At 46.5% G+C, this 21,635-nt stretch overlaps 1 protein-coding gene across 6 annotated transcripts in view; it reads left to right on the plus strand.

The window, feature by feature from the left end:
• The window catches only part of CREB5 (cAMP responsive element binding protein 5), a 433,104-nt gene that overhangs the window by 67,576 nt on the left and 343,893 nt on the right, over nt 1–21,635 (plus strand). For 4 of the 6 annotated variants that reach the window (XM_062179484.1, XM_062179483.1, XM_062179486.1 and 1 more), the window contains exons 2-3: nt 10,176–10,247; nt 15,278–15,371. In XM_062179484.1, coding sequence (XP_062035468.1) covers nt 10,194–10,247; nt 15,278–15,371 — 148 coding nt within the window. In that variant the 5' untranslated portion in view covers nt 10,176–10,193. Of the gene's footprint in view, nt 1–10,175; nt 10,248–15,277; nt 15,372–21,635 lie in introns of those variants that run through there. The other 2 variants (XM_062179485.1, XM_062179488.1) reach the window with 2 other exon arrangements.

A 21,635-nucleotide genomic window follows, 5' to 3' on the forward strand; every position in this document is an offset into this window, starting at 1 on the left:
TACCCCAGGCTTCCTGTTGTCTTATTCTTATCTGCCATGTGTGTGGTGTGGGCTAAGGGACAGTGGATACTCATGCTATTTTTTTTTTTTTTCATTTTATTTGAAAGGCAGCAAGACAACAAAAAAGACAGAAGTCTCCCATACCTTGGTCTCATTCTCTAAATATTTGCCACAGCTGGGGCTGGGTCAGACTCAAACCAGGAGTCAGATTCCATCTGGGTCTCTGCTGTGTGTGGCAGGGACCCAAGGACTGGAGCCATCACCTGCTGCCTTCTAGGGTGAGCAGGAAGCTGGAGTCGGAGGAGGAGCTGGGATGCGATCCCAGGCCCTCTGGTGTGAAGTGTGGGCATTCCACGTGGCGTCCTAACGGCTGTGCCAAGCGCCCGCCCTGCTGACACTGTCGATGCTTTTGCAGAAGCCACGCTGTTGACATCTTGTGCTCAGAGCCTCTGATGTTGACGGGGCCGCCAGTTCTGCACCTCGCAGGATACACCCACTCCCTGACCCCACCTGCTAAATGCCACTGGTGACCTCTCCCCCGCCCTCAGGAACAGGAGCAACTTAACGTTGGCTTGGCATGCTTCTAAGTCTTTGGTTTTCTCCTTTCGGGGAAATGATGCCTCCTCTGGGAAGACAGAGGAAAACGTACCTCTTGCTAAGTTCATAGACGGGAACCTGTTGGAATGATGTAGATTCTTCAAAGGACATAGTTTTGCCTGAACCTGACCTTTAAGTGACCTGCTGGTATTGTCACGTGTTCACACGCTCGATGCTTGAAGCGGAGTGGGTTAGGAATCTGAATGTAGCCTCTGGGTATATTTTTACCCAGCCATCAACAGGCGCTCTGAGATGTAACAGACTCTGAGCACAAGTGCTGGCTGCTTTAGAAGCCAGCCTGGGACTGTCAGGGCGAAAAGCATCCGGTTTGTTGGGATCCTTCTCAAATGACTTCACAGTGTGACAATAATAGTATATGCAAGCTGTAAAGGCAGGTGCAGTAGTTCCTCTCCAGCTGCGGAAAACAGAAAACAGAGAGGGTTGCTGAGCTCCCTGCTGTGAGACACAGTCTGACATGTTGTGGCTCACGTTCATGCACAAGAAGCAAACTTCCCAGATGTTTTGTGTATGACTGCAGACTACATAGTTGAGGGACCAAACATAGATTGTTGCTGGAGAGGCAAGGAGACGTGTTTGGAATAAAGATACAAAGACAGCAATTCTGTTCCATAAAATCATTTGTGGGGTGTGTGTGTGTGTATGTGTGTGTGTGTGTGAGAGAGAGAGAGAGAGAGAGAGAGAGAGAGAGAGAGGGAGAGGGAGAGAAAAGCAAGACTAAAAAAAGGCAGTTTTTCAGGATAGTTTAAAATACTCATTTTACATAAAAATAGATTTAAAAAGTAAAGGCACCTAAGACATATTGAACATTGCCTGGAGGCACAGTTGTCCCATCTGGGAATGTACTGTGATTCTAAAGGGGCACAGTTTGCCACAGTAGTGTAAAAAAAAGAAAAACGATGCTGCTGATTTTTTTTCCCCTTGCGTTTTCTAGAAGATGAACTAGCTCTGACCAGTAGGAAGGGTTTTGCATTTGGTTTTGCATTTGCTTTCCTTCCAATCATTGTTTCCCCCTCAGGATTTCGGGCACAATCATTTTACAATGCAAACAAGGACTTTCAGGAAAGGTACAGAGGACGATGCCAACCCCAACCCTTGGTCACCCTTTGTTGAAACTTTCCTTCTCTTTGCTTTCTGTTTGTCCGAAGGGAAAGGAGTTTGCCACCTCTCCCTGTTTCCCATGGGGGGGGGGGGGCTCAGTCCCATCAGAAAGAAGCTGAGTGATTTGGTTGTATTCATTATTTCCTTCAGAACAGGTGAATGTCTATGGCATTGTGTTGTTAACGACATGCATGGCACGTTAAGTACACACATGTCAAACAAGCCTTTCTTAGAGATGGGACCAGTTCTGCAAAAAACATGATGGGAGCAAGAAGAGGACCACCCACCTGAATACATACACTTGGGGGCGTGTTCCCTATCGCACACCCGGTGCTGCCCGCTGGTGCTTCACAAGGGTGCTCTGAACTACTGAACCCGTAGATGGGAAACGTTCTAAGACAGGATTATGTGAAACTGAAGTTGAAATCAACCATAGCTTTGAACAGTTGCATTTCTAAAGAAACTTGGAAAATTTAAAAAGACTAACACACGAAGACTGGATCCCATGAGAAAGTTTTCCATGCACACAGAAAGGCCACATGCATAAAACCACACACCTCTGCAGGTGTGCATGTGAGGGTGTGAGCTGAGACCCCGGCACCCTCTCCGTGTTAGGGCCTCCTTTGGGACATAAGATCAGGGTTTGTTTCCAGAGATGATAGCCGGTTGGAAAGCCTCCTTCCCAGAACAGTGGGCCTCGTGCACAGGGAACCTTTGACAGTCCCTAAGCATAATAGAGTGTATAGGGAATCTTTGACGGTCCCTAAGCATGACAGGTGGGTCTGTCACACAGTCCCAAAGAGGCTCTGATTTGGGTTATAGGATTCTAAGCTTTTGGGGATTCCAGGGAATGGTGACCTCCTCCTGTGAGCAGGGATTTACTTCCGGTTCATATGGAACAGTGATATTTAACCTTGGTGTTTCGTGCAAAGTTCTGCACTTCGGGGCCGAGATGTGCCTATACCACCTGTGAACGTATCCCCTTCCTGCTGGGTTCTGGGACGCTCCAGCCCCATTCCTGGTCTTGTTCCTTGTGTAGATCTCCGCTTTGAGAACTTTGCAGCATTCAGTGTTGCAAGCTTGGGGGCTGAAATGTCACTTTTAAAGCAGGGTTAAAAAGGTCACACAGCTGCAAATAATAATAGCCCAATGAAATTCAGATTCTGACTGCAGCCCACTTCAAGAATAACACTGAAGCAGGAAACAAGCCTACCAGATCTTTGTACCAGTACAGCTAGTAAGAACACTGCCTCTGTGTGTGTGTGTGTGCGACATTGCCACACACAGAAAGACAAAGCAGGACAAAGACACAGACATACAAAGGGGCAGAGTTTTAGAGAAAATACATACAGAAGACAAAGACACACACATAAAGACACACAAAGATGCAGAGACACTAACAATACTTGATTTTCTTGGACTGAAATTCAAGGGTGTTTATTTTTCTGTTAGAAGTTACAATATTCAGATTTGGAAACAAAAGATGTGTTTGGAATCCAAAGGGCTTTTATTTTGCAATTGGCTTTTGGTAGTTATCCTTTAAAATAACACCTCTTGGGAGGATTCTATGTTACTACCACAGTTCTGATAGATGAACCAATGAGACACTCAAAGTCTTGGCCCCAGATTGAAGGTATAATTCCTTTTTTTTTTTTTAATTAGGCAGAGTTAGACAGAGAGAGACAGAGAGAAAGGTCTTCCTTCCTTTGGTTCACCCCCCAAATGGCTGTTACAGCCAGCGCGCTGCGCCGATCCGAAGCCAGGAACCAGGTGCTTCCTCCTGGTCTCCCATGCGGGTGCAGGGCTCAAGCACTTGGGCCATCCTCCACTGCACTCCTGGACCACAGCAGAGAGTTGGCCTGGAAGAGGAGCAACTGAGACTAGAACCCAGCACCCATATGGAATGCCAGCGCCGCAGGCGGAGGATTAACCAAGTGAGCCATGGCGCTGGCCCCGAAAGTATAATTCCTTTCTAACGGTTGGGTGCATGTGGCAGAAAACCTCCTGGTGTCTTTGAGAAGTAGTATTGGGTGTCTGAGCATAACGCCAAGGTAGTGAGGTTCGGGACTGTGTGTCAGGTTATCGTACGTGGCTCCCTGCTTTCCTGACCAATTCATTGAGAGAAATATTTCCTTCCTTCAGAAATGCAAAGTGTGAGCTGGCTGTGCCTTGAAATAATTCACAAACAATCTCTGCTCCCAGCAAGCTTGGAGGCGCATCCGGGTACTGACCCCAGGTGCTCCTCTGTGCCGGCTGCCCTGGGCACTTGACAATGGACCAGGTGCTCCTCCCCAGCCCTTCCCTGTCGAGCAGCAGCAGGAGGCAGCGCGATTTGCTTCTTGTGAGTCTGCACTCACAGAATGGCAGTAAGCGCTGACAGGTATTTTAACATGGCGCTACTCAAATTCAAGATTTTTCAGATCTATAGCATATTCATAAGTAGAGTAGCAATGCCCGAGTGGATGGGGATGAATCACTAGTATGGGCCGTGCTCACTGTTACTCACCCTTTGAGTTTGCCGCTTCGACGCTCCCATAACTTAGAGCATCAACTCTGCACGCCAGACTTGCAGATCGAAACAGTATTTTCAGCATTTCCTGGTCCAAACCCTGTTTCACTGAATCTATCTGTTGCTGTTGGCTGCAGGGGGAGAGTGGGATCAGGGCCCTCCCACTGAGATTGGAGTTTGCTATTAGCTTAGGATAGATAAGGGCTTCCAAAGACCTAGAGGTAAAGCATCCCTCTTGGTTGATTTCAGCGAAGCAGATGGTATGGAGTTTGTTCCCTCTGGTCTCGGCTGTTACCTTTGTGTTTAAAAATGCATACTTAGAGTATCTTGTATGGACGCTCCTGGTTTTCGGTACCATTTGCTTTTGCAACCAGGTTTGCCTTTCGTGGTATGATAATTCTGAGTCTATCCGTCCATGACTGGCCAAACACTTGAATGGATTGCATCAACTATTGTGGGCCACTTCCCATTTTAGACCAGGAATGTGTGGGGTCAAATGCTGAACAATGAAGGAGATTCTTGCTCATTTCGAGGCCGGAGGGATCCAGTGGCAGTTAGGGGTCTGAATTGTAAATCAAACCTGTCATCTCCTTGTCGACCCTGAAAAATTGTTCTGCATGGTTAGGGTTTGTGATGAAGGTTTTTTGTTGTTTTCCAAAAGTTTGAAGGGACATTAAACTTGGGAGGCATTTGTTCTAATCGAGCGTTGAATCTGAATATTCAGAAAAAAGAAGAAAAATTACTGCTGTTTAGAAAGTGTTCAGTGATGAGACCGCGCTGGCCTCGGTTACAGTTGCATCAAACCAAAGGTAGGGGATCAGTCAGGGTTTTTCTAAAGGGCACTCCCTGGGGCTTATATGTGGGCATCAGTAGTTCCAGTGTCTACGGCCGCATTAACAATGAACGAATGCATTTGCCTGTGGAAATTGCTAAGAACTAGCTTCACTTCACTGTTTCCACCCCAGCAGCTTTGACTTCTTCTGACTGAATCTGAGAGCTTTCTTCCCTGGCTGTAACTGGGACAGGTGGAGCGAGTGGCTCACCCAAACCCTTGCCTCCCTGAACACTTAATTCCGGGCAGAAAAGCTTGCAAACCATGGCCTGAGGAGTAGAGCGCAGGCGAGCTATGTGGAAGGATTTACAGGGATGATTCAGGATTCATTATCCATTCCGCAAATATTTATTGAATGCCCACTGTGGAAGCGCTAGGCAGTGGAACCTGGGGTATGTGGAGATTGCCAAGCAAAACTTGGGTCATTAAAAAAAAAAATACCAGCCAGTAAAACAGCTGAAAGAGAAATGGGAGAGAGGATGAGGCCTGACTTCTGAAGCCTGAATGTGGAGCAACGTGGCTAAAATCATGTCTCAGTCATTTGCCCCTACTTGATGGATGATAGAACAATCTAAGCGAGCCTGTAGTAGGATCTGCTTGAGAGAATAATTATTACAATATGTGCTAGAAAAGAACCCTAATAATAGACCATAAAAATAAATCCTGACTCTTGACTAACACATCAGACCTGATTGTACTAGTTGATAAAAGTAATGAAGGCTGTGTGGTTGAGTGGTACCATTTACTTAAGGCATGGCGAACACCTACACAGCAGGGAATTAGCAAGGGTGTGCTGTGCGCCGAGCCCGATGTGGGCACTGCAGCACATCAAAATAAAGCAGTTGAGGTTTGTACACTTAGAGCTGCACACCCACTCACCCCGGGACTTGTTAATCACTTAAACTTAGGTTAGCAACTGCCACGTCCCCCGAACGCTTGTATTCCAGTATGACGCTGCCTGAGCAAATTTGATCCATGGGGTTCTTAGCATGCAATATGTTGATAGTCATTTATATTTTGAAAGTAACATAATAAAATGACAACGGTGACTCAGTGGAAGCTCTCCATGACCAGATTCTAAAGTCCTGGGGGACAGACTCTGCATTTCTCACATTGTATCTCCTGAGGAACAATCTCCTTCACTGGTGTGGGTGTTGAATCATCCGAACATCTAGTATCATGAGGGCTGAATAAGACAGGAAATTTATAGACCCTACTCTGTTGCCCAGCACCAGCATCATAGAATAATATACATAATAATAAGATGCATGTTGTAGCTCATTTGCAAATGAGAACCAATAATTAAGGTAGCAGTAGTTGATATCACACAGAATTGCCAAGGTATTCGCATTATGGCTCTGAATTTATGGAGGAAGTCATCATTTTGGTCGAGTGAGGCTTGGGGTACGTTTGCGATTATAACAGAGAACACACTTTCTCCGCTTAGCCCTGAGCTTGGTCGGTTTCTTTCCTTCCATTGGCTTACGAGCAAATCATTTTCGACCTTCCATGACAGCGCTGCCAGTCTTGGCCGCTTCTGTTGCTTGAGCATCAGTTTAATGTTTCCCCTTCGTTATTACTTTCAGATGTAGGTGTGTACACACCAAGCTTTCTCATCTTACTAACGTGCATTCTCGGTGGTTAGTAAGGGTGGCATTCATTGGTTACGTTAGCAACTGAAGTTTGTAAATGGTATCCAAGAAAGGCTGACCTAGAGCAAATCTTGAGACTTTATATTTAGATTTTAGAGCAAATATTAGGTGGCCCAATAATGCTTGGCCACAGACCTCCCCCACCCCCAAACTCTACCCATCAATACCCAGCCCTTTGTCCACACTTAGAAATGGCTGGCAGTCCCCCTCCTCCCACCTTCCTGAATGACCAGTGTGACATGGGAATGCGGGTGCTGAAGATGGGCAATCATGCCCCTCTAAGAAAGGTGAGGACACTGAGGCGCAGAGCAAGGCTCAGCGGACCAGGCCGTGCTGGCGCAGGTGGAGCAAGCAAGCATTTTTGGAAATATACTGGAAAAACCAGGCAGGTTTAACTTAAGGATCACCCAGTTACTCTGTTGATCCTACCTTGGATCAAAGTCATTTCCTTAGCTTTAAAGTCACCCTGAATTTTCATTTTTAAAATTTATTTATTTACTTAAATGTCATAGTTAGATCTTCCATCTACTGGTTTACTCCCCCAGTGGTTGCAACGGCCAGGGCTAGGCCAGGCTGAAGCCAGGAGCCAGGAGCTTCTACCAGGTCTCCCACATGCGTGGCAGGGGCCTATCTCCCACTGATTTCCCTAGGCCATTAGCAGGGAGCTTGATTGCAAGTAGAACAGCTAGAACACAAACAGGTGCCTATATGGGATGCTGGTGTCACAGGTGGTGGTTTTGCCTGCTGTGCCACAATGCCAGCCCCAGAAGTCGCTGTTCATTTTAAGACTTAGAAGTAAGTTTCTGGTACTCACAGAGGGGGGAGGCATGCTCTGTGATCCACAATGGCAACATCAAATGAACAAGGAGGCATGGGAAGCTACTTGAATTGCTCATGACCGGCATGGAGGAAGGCAGGGAGAAAGATCCCACAGATATTTGTGATTTTTATCTTGTAAGTATAATACAGTAAATGAGTTTACATGATATGCTTAACACAAAGAAAGCTGTACAGTGATGCTCATCACGTACGATGGTGTCCTGGGGAAGCCATCCCAGTGGACAGCAGAGAGGTCTTGGCCCTGTGAAACGTGTAAGAGGCAGAGGGGTTTCGAGAGGTTCTTCCTCTACAATTTTCATTACAAACATCTCCTCTAACTGGCAGTGTTATTTAAGGCAACTCTTGTCATTTTCATGCTTCAGAAAGGTGACAGTGCGCGTGTATTTTCCCATAGAATACACAAGGGCACTTCAAAAAGTTTATGGAAAATGGAACTATAAGTTTATTTTGGTGCAAAAGCTTTGAAATTCATGCATGTGAAGGATGTATAAACAGTTCATGGAAAACGCATGTGATGAAACAACTACCCATGACTTGCGGGATTTTTTTTGTGTTGCCAAGATAAACTTACCTGTCAATTCCAATTTTACATGAACTTTTTGTAGCACCCTCATATGTCAGATATATTAGAGTTTTGGAAAAAGGTGTGATGGTCTGCAAGGTAGCCTTGGCTTTGGCTGCGAGATCATAGAGCTCCCTTTGTGTGATGCTATGCAGAGTTCCCTCTTGAGGGGACAAAGATGCCTTGGAAGCCCTTGGGGAGTCACCTGGAAGTAGCTTTTTTAAAAAAGCAGATTGTTTCTGTGCTCAGAGTGAAAGCAGAAGGTTCTACTCCACCGAGAGAGCCATTAGGGCATTTAGCTTATGTAAACTCAACTCTAATATTTACACAAAATTATGACTTTGAAAGGATTTGAATTTTCTAACACATTTGCATAGTACTTCTTAAGATGTTTGGAAAATTATGTATATTACTGTGTGGATTGGTAACCACAAAATGGTGTGCACTATACTTTCAGTGGTTTCGGGGTGATCTGCAAAGGTGATTTTGACTATATTCAGTTTCTGCCTAATGAACATATTTCTTTTAAAGATTTATTTATTTGAAAGGCAGCGTGACAGGAAGGGAGATCCTCTGTCCACTGCTTCACTCCCCAAATGGCCACAACAGCCAGGGCTAGACCAGGCCAAAGCCAGGAACCAGAAACTCCATTTGGGTCTCCCATATGGGTGGCAGGGACTTAAGTACTTGGGTCATCTTCCACTGCCTCCCCAGATGTATTATCAGGAAGCTGGGTTGGAAGTGGAAAAACTGGGACTTGAACCAATGCTCATAGGGGATGCCTGTGTCAAATGCTGTGACACCATGCTGGCGCCTAATGAATGCAACTTAAAAGAGACCCTCTACATAAGAAAAGGCTGCAATATTATTGAACATTTGAGGATACTGTAAAAGGTTCATGGCAAATGGCATTAAAAGTTGATTTTGGTACAAAAAATTGAAATTCATGCAAGGGTTTTTCATCATATGCATTTCCCATGAACTTTTTGAAGAGCCCTGTGTGCCTGATTACAAGGTTTTATTTCTCTTTACAGCTGTTTTATCCCAGATAATTTTTTCTAGAAGGGCAGCAGCTTTCACCTCCTATTAATTTCGAATTGGCTTATAAAACTAAATTACCAAAATATCCAAGGTCATGTTTTTGCATTTGCCAATTCTTTTATTTGCCATCACGTGAGCTGGATGATTTTTGTCAAGGCATCCTCCAATGTCGGGTGGAAGGGAACTGAAGACCATGGCTGACCGCCAGAATCACTGGCTAAACTGGTTCCGGGGCTGCTTTCCAATCTATGCCTTGGTGGTGCTGGAGCTTTTTGGGGTAACTATGGGGTGTCACTTGATGTGTTGCTGGAGGCTGGCCCATGCACTGATGAGGGCCCAGGCAGGGACTGCCCCTCTCCTAGGTAGCCAACCCCTGAAGCTCTGAGCGGGAGTGTAAAGGATGCGTGTGCACTTGGCCTGAGAGCTTCCTGCAGGTGATTTCTCCATAGGCAGGGTTCCTGCTGTGACAATGCCATGGCATTCATTGTCTTTTTTTTTTTTTTTAAGACATTACATATTGAAAGTCAGAGTTACAGACAGAAAGAGAAAGTCTTCCATCCGATAGCTTACTTCCCAAATGGCCACAATAGCTGGAGCTGTGCTGATCTGAAGCCAGGAGCTTCTTCTCGGTCTCCCACGTGGGTGCAAGTTCCCAAGGACTTAGACCATCTTCTACTGCTTTCCCAGGCCATAGAGAGCTGGATCAGAAATGGAGCAGCCAGATCTGGAACCGGCGCCCACATGAGATGCTGGCAATGCAGGTGGTGGCTTTACCTGCTGTGCCACAGTAGCGGCCCCATGGCATTCTTCTTTAAAGTACAGTCAATAAGTACTCCGGAAAGCACCATGGGGGCCCCAGCTGGGGGCGCCTAAGGACCCTCAGCCAAGCAGGACTTGTGTCCTTTCATTGTCAAGGCTTTGCTCATAGAGCTTGGGTGATTGCTTTCTCGTGTTTCTCAGCCAGAAGCAGGAGATATTCATGGATTTCTGTTTTCCTCTCTCCCTCTTCCCCTGCCCCTACAGATTTATGAGGAATCCAAGATGAATTTGGAGCAGGAGAGGCCATTTGTCTGCAGTGCCCCGGGCTGCTCCCAGGTGAGTGGGAGGCGTGCACACAGGCTGTGCTCTGGCATGAGCGGACGCACCTGCCTCCGACAGGGAGGTGGCCCTCACCTGGCCATCAGGTCCACCCCGGGGCCCTCTTCCCTGAGATATGGTTAAAGTCCCCCACGCTGTCATCACCATCACTGTCATTTCCATCACTGAGATCATATTCTCCTTTGAATAGTGTGAATTACTTCCTTCACACTGAAATACTGTAGGGGTGAGCATTTCCACCCAAAACGTCTCCCTGTAGCTCACCACTACCGTAGGGTGGGCTCTAGGAGGGGTCCCCAGCGATTTCATAGGAAACTTGCAACATCTGTGAATTCCACTTTCTACAAACTTTCTGCAGCTCCCTTCTATCTTCTCTTCCTCTGCCTAAAAACTATTTATTGATTTGAGAGTTCCCATCCGCTGTTTTGCTACAGAAATGGCTGTGATGGCCCAGGCTGGGCCAAGCTGTAGCCAGGAGTCCCGTGCGCAGGTCTCCAATGTGCGTGGCAGGAACCTAAGGTTTTAAGCCATCACTGGTGCCTCTTGGGGTGGGTCTGCATACTCAGGGAGCTGGAGTCCAAAATTAGAGCCAGCAGTCCAACGCAGGCACTCGCTGGCATGATAAGCAAAGTCTCACCTGCTAGAGTAAACCTGTTCTCTCACGAGTAAAAGATATTCCATATAAATCTTCCAGAACCTACTCTTTGCTCGTGTATCTGAACCTCAGGAGAGGAAGTTGTCCTGTGCTGGGTTAAATCCCGTAACCTCTGTAAGTGGAATCAGGATGGGTAAAACTACCACCTGCAGAGTGATTAGTACAGGGGCTGTGCATAGCAGGTGCTCAGTTGGCACCTAAGGCTATTAGCACCACCTACTATTATATTGCAGCCCATCTTTTTAAAAGACATTAGAAGCTTTCAGCCACGTCTAGTATTTAGGTAAGTTAGAGGGAAGCCGGGTGCGCGTTGAGTCCTGGGACCACGTGGCCGAGTTTCCCAGGTCTGGCGCTGACTAGGGATTGGACGGTTCTCTCGGCAGGGCCGCACTGGGCACTGCTGGCCTGCACGCGCCAGCTCCCTGGTAACACTGTCCGGTTGTGATAACCGGAAGTATCCAGCGTCTGCCAGGTGTCCCCCGGCACAACGACTGCCTTGGGGTCTGCATTTCAGCTCGAGCCTCAGTTCTCTTCGGAGCCCCCCTCTCCGGGGTCCACTTCCTTCTAGTCGACACACTTGCCTCTATTTTAGACCTCATTACCCCAAGCCATCTTCTCTTCCGTTCAGAGCAGACGTGCGGTCACCGGTGTCAGGCTGCGAGGGCTGGGAGAGGCGGAGGACTGAGCAGGAGCTGTTGGATTTGGCACCGGGTGCTCGGTGGCGACCGAGGAGGGCGGCCTGGGGCGGCGGCCAGATCGCCGGGGATTAACGTGTGAGTGGGCGGTGAGGAAGCGGAGGCGCCCAAGCACAGAGAAGCCTTTCAGAGCCCGGGGCAGTGACGGGAAGCAGGGTGATATAATGGCAGCCCGAGGAGGAGGCAGCTTTTTTAAAAAGCAAGGCTAGCCAAGCAGGGTTTGGTCAAGGGCAGGACACCAGCGGGAGGGAGGCAGTGACCTTGCTGGCTTGGGGGACAGATCTTAGGAGGTAAGGGGTGTGGAGGGTCCTGCCTCCGAGCAGGAGGGGATGGGAAGGGATTGCCTGAAGTCACGTGCAGGTTCCGAGGGCGAGAAGGCCTCAGAGGTTTGTATTGAAAGACTTGAACAGCGCAGTGAGGGGACAGGTGGTCTCCCGGAGCAGAATGAGTGGGTAGAGGAAAAGCTCGGGGAGTTGAGGACTTGTAACGGTTGCAGATTTTAAAGTACACCTCTAAGCCTGCCTCTCTGACGTGTGAATGTCACAGTGCGTCCAACGCTGGGTTTCCTGGAGCAGTTATCTCCGGCTTCTTGAAGCTGCTAAAACATAGGTGCATCTTGGAGCGGCAGGGAAGTTAGGCTTGAGGAAATGTGCCCGACGCCCAGGCAGCCCCGGGCGCACCCAGCTGGCGGTGGTGAGCAGGATACTCACTCCAGGGGTGGCTGCCAGCCCAGGGATCTGCATGGAGGAGAGAGATGCTAGGGATGGCAAATGTTGTGGGTTGCCGTCTTCCTCTGGTTGGAAACACTTCTGCTCTGTTAGGAAGGGCCCGGAATACCTGGGAGATCTCTCCGCTTCCCACTCCTTAGGCAGCACCCTTCTTTGGGAGGGAGGAGCAGCCAGCTTTCCTAACCTTGGTGTTCTCACAGATGCCAGGGTTGCTGGTGCTCTTCCTTTGCCCTGTGCATTGACCCTGTTTTCAGTTCCACCGGCCTCTCTCGGCTCCGGATCTCTGGTAGGCTGCGCATTCTGGTTATTTACACTTTGCTGCTGTTTTCCTACCTAACTAAACCATAGGGTATGCCCTGTATCATCTTGTTTGTGAGGTAATTATATTTAATAGAACACATTATAGAAATTATTTAATAAGTAATCTGGTTAATATCCTACTAATTTAGGCTATTATTTTTATGGAGTCAAATGGCTCATCACCATGCCATGATGGGTTTTTCCCTGTTGATTGTTACATATGTAAATATCACAAAAAATATAATTGGGCTTTTGATGAGAAGTCTTGGGAAAGTCTCTAAGCCGCACCTGGTGGTGTCTTATATTTGGTGTAGTTACTTCATGGTGTTCTAGAAAATCAAGAGAATAAATGAACCAGAAGTAACAAAAGTGCGTTTCGTATAAAGTGAACGTTCTGGTATTCAAATACGGCATAATTAATATGCTTGCAAATTCCATGCTGTCCAATTCATGTGACGCGAATGACAAATACATCATATTTGCCAATAACTACTTTTACAGTATCCCATGGGATTCAGCCCCGTGAAATCCCTCATTGTCATGAACACAAACCATACTATTTGCAGAATTCTGCCATACTTTTTTTTCTTTTAAAGATTTATTTATTTATTTGAAAGTCAGAGTTACACAGAGAGAAGAGAGGCAGAGAAAGGGAGAAGTCTTCCACCTGCTGGTTCACTCCCCAATTGGCCGCAATGGCCGGAGCTGTGCCGATCCCAAGCCAGGAGCCAGGAGCTTTCTTTGGGTTCTCCCACATGGGTGCAGGGGCCCAAGGACTTGAGCTATCTTCTACTGCTTTCCCAGGCCATAGCAGAGAGCTGGATGGGAAGTGGACCAGCCGGGCCTCGAACTGGCGCCCACATGGAATGCTGGCATTGCAAGTGGCAGCTTTACCCACTACGCCACACCACCAGCCCCCTGCCATACTTTCCAAAGGCAACTGAGTTTTGCATGGACTAACCTGAGGAAGTAGGAAGCTCTGAAATGTTCTAGGTTGTCCAAGTTTGATAAATATCCAGTGGAATGTGTTGTCTTACTGCATTTTCACTTGACCTTGCCAGAGCAGATCCCGTGCTAGGTTCAGTTATCACAAACACACCAGTCTGAGTCAGGATATTCTAGCATCTGCTACCATAACAAATTACCTCAACACTTGAATGGGTTAAACCAACAAAGGCTTATTTCTGTTACTCAAAGATACATCTCCATTGTACATTGGCAGGAAGCTCTTCAAATCCTTTAGAGTTCAGAACTGCTCTTCATAAATCTTCAGAGTTGAGTTGATGTAGGGACTGGCATTTCCCAGGTTGTAGGTTGCCATACTACTGGGAAGAGGGGAGTAGATGCTATAGGGTCCTAGTCCGGGAATGAGATGCTTGCCCTGGGGTGACTGTTGCTGCCATTGGTGACTCAGTGGGTGGAACGAGCCACAGGACCTCCTCCAACCACAAGAGCACCGGAAAATTCAGGCCTACCATATGACCAGGAGTCAGACACCCAAAACATTTGGGAACACTTTTGAAAAACCACAGTATAATTCCATCAAAATTAAATATAAAATGTTGGTTTGCCACACAGCACAGAGAGTAGGATACTGAAAATAATTTGTCATGTTGGTATAAAATCCTGTATAATTATAAAAAAAATCAGTGAACGGTTGGGCCATGTCTCTGTAAGTGGAAACATGCTGTATGAATGTCATGGTGTGCGTTTGAGATATACATGTCAAATAATTAAGCATGGCGTATCATTCCTTCCCAGAGTCTGACTTGAATCAGGATTCTTTGCTTACATCATGCATTTCTGGTAACTTTGGCTAATCTATAGATAATGTCTAGCACACTTATCATACCCTAGAGTTAATTTTAAAATATTACATACAACAGTAACTACTAGAGAAACGTTCCTAGTTATTTTTTTGCAAATTGCCAGTGCTACTTGGATCTAAAATCCATTTGAGTATTTTGGATGTGGTTTTCGGAAATGCCTAAGAAGAAATGGGAGAGTTTTTAATTCTGTCATGCTACCATTATTGCTTACTGTGTGATCCTAAGTCAGCAGCCATTTCAACACTGTTTCTTTCATTCCTTCTTTTTTTAAGAAGCTGCCTAACACTGGGTAGGTGTTAAGGCACAACCTATTTTGGTGTGTACATTATTTTAATACCATCAGTAGTGTTCTCCTACCTCTTCCCGTCTTATCCTTTAAACAGAGTTGAGAGTTTACCCTCATAGGCAAACCTCTTGTTTCTAAAAGAAATATATACCTTACTGACTAGTCAGCACAGTTGGTTGTTTCCAGGGGCTACCTAAGAGATAGGGGCCTTTGACAGAGGTCCAGGGGAGGTGTGGGGAGTCGGAGAACAATAGAACACGAAGCCCTCCTGCTCGCTCTTCGTACCCGGCCCACTGTTCCTGCAGTTCGGGGAGCCCCTTTGGTGATCTCTGACGGAAGCTTCGAATGCATGCATTTCGCTCCCATCCAGAGGAACACCCCAGCACCTTGGCTTGCATCAGCCAGCTTGTCACTTTGCTTTGTTGCCTGTCATGTTTGCAGTGTTGAATACATCTTTTCTCCATGGTGGCAAATGTGCATCACAATACTCAATGGCTCCTCTCTCCCCTCCCCTTCTCTCCATTTTTCTGACAGCGCTTCCCTACAGAGGACCATCTGATGATTCATAGGCACAAGCATGAAATGACTTTGAAGTTCCCCTCCATAAAAACAGACAATATGTTATCAGGTAAGGAGCCACCAAGCAAAACAGCTTTGGGTGCAGAGATGAGTTCCATGACAGTTACTCTGCTTTTGCTAGGCTGATGGCCCTGGGACATGCTGTGCCTTGAGCGTGTGCATTTCTAAGATAGAGCAGAAACACAATCGGCCCAGATAGTGTTTGCCCAAACAATTGAAGAGCTGTGACATCTCGTTTTTTGGAATGTGAAATATTTAATACTGTGACCTTGGCTTTAATCACAGACTTGTATATTCTCAACAAATATTAATTGAGCAACTATAACGCACACTGCATTGTTCCAAGTCCCAGAGGAGATGCACAAATGGATGGGCCTCTTGTCTTTAAACGTAGCACGATATTGCATGGGTGTGAAAACTTGGCCGAAATAAAGAATCATTCATGAAAGACGTCAAATGAATATTGTAAGGGGAAAATACTAAGCCGCTGTGATAGAAGGAGCTCTCTTTCTGGATGGAGATGGTCCATGAACCTTTTGTAAAGAAACGTATCTGCCTCAGAAGTGGGAGAATAATTCGGATAACCCTTGGACAGTACAGCACGTGCCCAGCAGGTGTGAGCAGTGCTACGCAGGGACTCCCGCATGGCTGCAGTGGCTTCAGGCCTCCCCAGTGGGTGCGCACAGTCAGAGCCAGCCACCGTCATACACTCGCCAGCGGCTCGCTGTCAGGACAGAGCCAGTGTGGGTTGGAAGAGTATTTGTGTTTCAAGGTGCTTCGCCCTGTGCTCACCACACCAGCTGCCTGCTCACTCCCGGTCCCCGCTGGTTTTGCTTTGAAGAGGTCCGCCCTTCAGGTGCTGTTTGGTCTTTCAAGGGATACGGTCGGAGGTCAGCAACTCAAGTCTGTGAGGGCCTAAAGGGTTAAAGATGGCGTGTTTTGTCTTTATCATTTTGTATTACTCTAGGAGTATGTGTGTATGTGTGTGAACACACACATGCAAGTAGCAAGGCTGTAGACTTGACAATATCTAATAATTGCAATTCATAAATGTTCCTCAAATTGGATCCTTAAAATAGGCTGTCTGAGGTTCAAGGAGTAGGAGGGCAGTATTCGGGAGCGGTGATCAGGTAGAGAGTCTGCCGCCATCATGGTAGGTTCCAGTCGAGCAGGCTGCTAGGCCAGCCCTGCAGGGAGCCTGCTCTGAAGCTGTGAACAGAGCACTGAACGCTGGGCTGAAGCCCTCCTCTCTCTATTGCCAGAACAGGCTTTGGATTCATCTCTTGCAGCTTTTCATTGATTTTTTTTTTTTTGACAGGCAGAGTTAGACAGAGAGAGAGAGAGAGTGTGAGAGACAGAGAGAAAGGTCTTCCTTCCATTGGTTCACCCCCCAAATGGCCGATCCGAAGCCAGGAGCCAGGTACTTCCTCCTGGTCTCCCATGTGGGTGCAGGGCCCAAGCACTTGCGCCATCCTCCACTGCCCTCCTGGGCCACAGCAGAGAGCTGGACTGGAAGAAGAGCAACTGGGAAAAAACCAGTGCCCCAACTGGGACTAGAACCCGGGGTACCGGCACCGCAGGCAGAGGATTAACCTAGTGAGCCGCTGCACTGGCCTTTTCATTGATTTTACCAGAGCCTTATCAGTGTGAGGCCATTGCTGGGTGCAAAATGATGGGGAAAGAAGTGACTTTGATGTTGACTGTGTCAACCTTGGAGAGAGAAAGTAGAGAGAGAAATAAACACAAGGGGAAAATAGCATGAATAATAGATAGGCATATTCTCTTTTGCTTTCTCATGTTTTGTATTGGAGTTGGCTTGAGGCCATTTAATACTCCCAGTGAAATTAAGAGCGAAATTGTAAAACTTGGTACCCACTTTGCACATTTGTAATCCTGTAGGGTTTTCTTTCCAGGAGGGAATACAGAGCTATTTGGCCCAGCTCTACTTCTTTGCACTAAGGGGGAGCAATGCAGTTCTCTTTGTAATACACCAGTGCTGGCTATCCTGAATCACAATAGGTCCTCCCTTGGGTATCTTTTTCTTTGCTTTTTCCCCAGGAAACACATCAGTATTTATTTATCCCAAAGCTCATTTTTCATGATGATAGTTTGAGGAACTTGGGTTGTGGCTACAAATAGGACCAAAGGTTTTACTTTCTATATCTTGACTTAAATTTACATTTACCAAAAACTTCAGAATCTACTTCTGTTAAAACATGTCCATTAGAAGTTTGTTTATCTTGAGTTATTTTGTGGCTTCTCGTGAAGATGCATGTTTCATATGGAACAATAAAAATAAAGATGGTGTAAGTCACTCCTAAACAATTATGGCAAAATGTTCATTTCCCTTTTGGACTTGTTTTTTATTAGCAATATTCAATTCTACAAAATTTCATGTCAGATGAATTGGGGCTTGATTTATATTAAGACTAAAACAAGGTAGGTTTTTACATGACTAAACTTAGGGTGTCTAATGAACTTTTTTTTTTTTAAATCATTTCATCTTTCATTGGAAATACTGCAGTTAGGGAAGTTGTTAAGATGTCACAGATATATTCAAGAATAACTTTCTAAAAGGTTGAAAGATGTGGATAATTACATAGCTTTGCTGTCAGGTCTGTTTTATTTGGCCAGGTAGAATTTACTGCTAGAAAATGACAAGTGATCTGTGACATGTCATAGTGAAAGCAACAGTCATGCTGTTTTACATTTTTAAAATTTTCATTTTATTTAGAAGACAGAGATCTTCCATCCTCTGGTCTACTCCCCAAATGCCTGTAATAGCCAGGGCTAGGTCAGGGCTGAAGCCAGGAGCCCAGAACTCCATGCAGATCTCCTGGGTCTGTTTTGAGGACCCAACGACTTGAGCCATCACTTCTGCCTCCCAGGGTGTGCATTGGCAGGAAGCTGGAATCCAGAGGAGAGGCGGGACTCCAGTGTAGAATGTGGGCATCTTTACCACGGGGCCACACACTTGCCCCCAAATTGTTCTTAGAATGGGCTGGGATAGTTTTTTTTTAAATTGACTAAGCAATTAAGTAAGCAAAAGCACACACGGCCCATACTTACCTCATCTGTATGGTAACAGCTCTGATAGTGAAGGCATATAGTAGCTTCCTGCTGTGTCTGTTGGTTGGCTCTTTATGGCACAGAGAGAGTAGTGGAGGTGGCTTGCACCAGAGGGCAGCATGCTAGTAATAACAGCCGCTGTTGGCTACCTTACTTTATACCTGTAATTGTCCCCTATGATTTACATACATGATGTTTTTAAGCCTTGCAACTTTTTTTCACATGCAGAAACAAGATCAAAAGTAGTCTGTCCTAAGTCCCTATCTGATTTTCTCACTGTACACCCAGATTAGGTGAGCTTTTATGTATTACGCATTACGTAGGTGAGCTTTTTCACATATTAAGACTTTTTGGTCTTAGATTTATGTTCAGGTATAAATCTTAGAACTGATTTTTAAAAATATTATTGGCTTAGCTTTTCAATAGTTACCAAGTGGGGAAAAGCTGTCAAAAATTTTTAGAAGAGTCTGAGTACATTATCATTGTAAGGAATAAAAAGTTGTGTTTTTAAGTCGAACCATGTGGTCCATTGTGACACAGGAAGTGAGTGGCAATTGGTGTTTCTAGGAGTTGTCAGTTTCTCATCCATGTTTCCAGCTGGTCTAGCAAAACAGTTTTGAATAATGAGCTGGTCTTGGAAGACTGGCTCTGCAGTATTCTCCGATGTATGGAAAGCTGGCTTACAATCTATTTTACCTAGAAACCAATCCTTTTCGATAAAAAGAACAGGGGACTCGGGCAATTAGTGACTAAGTGAAAACGTGAAGCTTTAGCCTCTACTCCTGAGGGCAACTTTTGATAATAAAATCAGCTTGGAACCCTTGGTTCAGCAGGCCAGCAGAGACATGGCCTCATGGTGCTGATAGCTCTCCCCAGCTCAGTTCCTCTAAGGCAAATGAAAAGGATGGTTTGATCGCTACTCTCGGCTAGCCCCAGGCTGGATGTGAGTAGGTGTGGGATATGCACTTGTTTAATTTAAATCTACATCCATGTCTTCTAGCGGCTGTGGGGCCATGTTGTTAGAGGGGCCCTCATCAGAGCATTTTCTAGTGGACTCCGAGGCAGTGGTAAGAGTGTCCTGCCCATTGGTTCCCTGGGATCCAGCACAGGCTTCCAGAGTGTGAGGACACTTCCCACCTGTCTACTGACCTGCACCAGCCCTGCTGGCAGCCCACAGCTCTTGTTTGCAAACGGCACTGCCTTGGTTTCTTCCATGATAGCACTGTGGCTTGGGATGGATGCAGGGAAAGTAACTGTTAGTGTTACTGGGAGAATTCTGTTGCTCCTATTGTGTATTCACACTCAGTAAATGGAGCATTTACTGCCACCAAGAAGCCTGTCTGAAATGTCATGGAATTCTGGGAATTGTTGTAGATGACTGCTCTTATAGAGGATTATATATTATAAAATTCATTTAATCCAAACTCTCTTAATTAGCACTTCATTAAAATTCCGATAGGGACCAAGAATATTTAAAGAAAGCATTTGCTGAAAGATTCAAGAGATTAAAAAGTACCTAAGAAAAATGCCTTTTCTGAGAACCTTATCTCTCACTAAAATAGATATGCTAATTCTGATCCTTTTCTCTATTGATTTCAGCAGCCCTCTTGAGGAATTCCATTAAACCACATTCTGTTGGCTGAATTTGAGTTGCACAAATAGTGAAAAATGCATTGCCTTTTTTATTTATTTATTTTGACAGGCAGAGTGGACAGTGAGAGAGAGAGACAGAGAGAAAGGTCTTCCTTTTCCGTTGGTTCATCCCCCAATGGCCGCTGTGGCCAGCGCACCGCGCTGATCCGAAGCCAGGAGCCAGGTGCTTCTCCTGGTCTCCCATGTGGGTGTAGGGCCCAAGGACCTGGGCCATCCTCCACTGCACTCCTGGGCCACAGCAGAGAGGTGGACTGGATGAGGAGCAACCGGCACAGAATCCGGTGCCCCGACCGGGACTAGAACCCGGTGTGCCAGCGCCGCAGTTGGAGGATTAACCTATTGAGCTGTGGCACCGGCCGAAAAATGCATTGCCTGTAGGGGCTGGGGTTGTGGTGTGGAGGGTTAAGCTGCCACCTGCAGTGCTGGGATCCTATAACAGAGGCCAGGTTTGAGTCCCAGCTGCTCTGCTTCTGATCCAGCTCCCTCTGCTGCTCCTGAGACGGCAGCAGAAGACGGTCCAAGGGTTAACCTATGTTGGAGATACCAATGGAGGTCCAGGTTCCTGGCTTCAGTCTGGCCCAGCCCTGGCTGTTGAGGACATTTGGGGAGTGAACCAGAGGATGGAAGGTCTGTCTCTTCCTCTCGCTCCCTCTCACTCTCCTTCTGTCACTCTGCCTTTGAGATAAGTAAAATACATCTTTTAAAAACTAACCTGTGGCCGGCGCCGCGGCTCACTAGGCTAATCCTCCGCCTTGCGACGCCGGCACACCGGGTTCTAGTCCCGGTCGGGGCACCGGATTCTGTCCCGGTTGCCCCTCTTCCAGGCCAGCTCTCTGCTGTGGCCAGGGAGTGCAGTGGAGGATGGCCCAAGTGCTTGGGCCCTGCACCCCATGGGAGACCAGGAGAAGCACCTGGCTCCTGCCATCAGATCTGCGCAGTGCGCCGGCCACAGTGCGGCAGCCGTGGCAGCCATTGGAGGGTGAACCAACGGCAAAGGAAGACCTTTCTCTCTGTCTCTCTCTCTCTCTCTCTCTCTCACTGTCCACTCTGCCTGTCAAAAACAAACAAACAAACAAACAAAAAACAAAACCTGTAACTAGAATGGGTACTTGTCAGAATCAGTAAGATTTTCCTAACATTAGTAGCCACTGTCAGTTAGCATGATGTAGAATTGACATGAAATTACTTGACCTAGTCAGCCAGTAACAACATAGTTGAGTGTATCTGACCAATAGCAAATCACGGTTTGCTTAGCGAGTTAACATCTGTCTCTGGGATGTGATGGGCTCCCTCTCCCCCACCCTTCTTGGTTTTTCATTGATGGCTTGTTGCTGTGCCACTTTTTATCATTGAGGAAAATGAAGCCAAACATGTAACTCAAACACAGCTCTGAAACTGAACAAGAGAGTGACTTGTTATTAAATGGAGAGCAGACTAAACACTTCCTAAAGAAGAATCAGGTTTCAGAATTCAGCTGTGTGTTTGTCACTTAGTTTTATCTCGCAGTAATCGCACTGTGAGGGCTGGAGCACTTGATGGCAGGCAGACCATAAACTCACGAGAAACTTGGAGAGTTGTTTAAAAAAAAAAA

This window comes from Lepus europaeus, chromosome 20 (genome assembly GCF_033115175.1).
Source record: "Lepus europaeus isolate LE1 chromosome 20, mLepTim1.pri, whole genome shotgun sequence".
NCBI classification, from domain to species: Eukaryota; Metazoa; Chordata; class Mammalia; order Lagomorpha; family Leporidae; genus Lepus; species Lepus europaeus.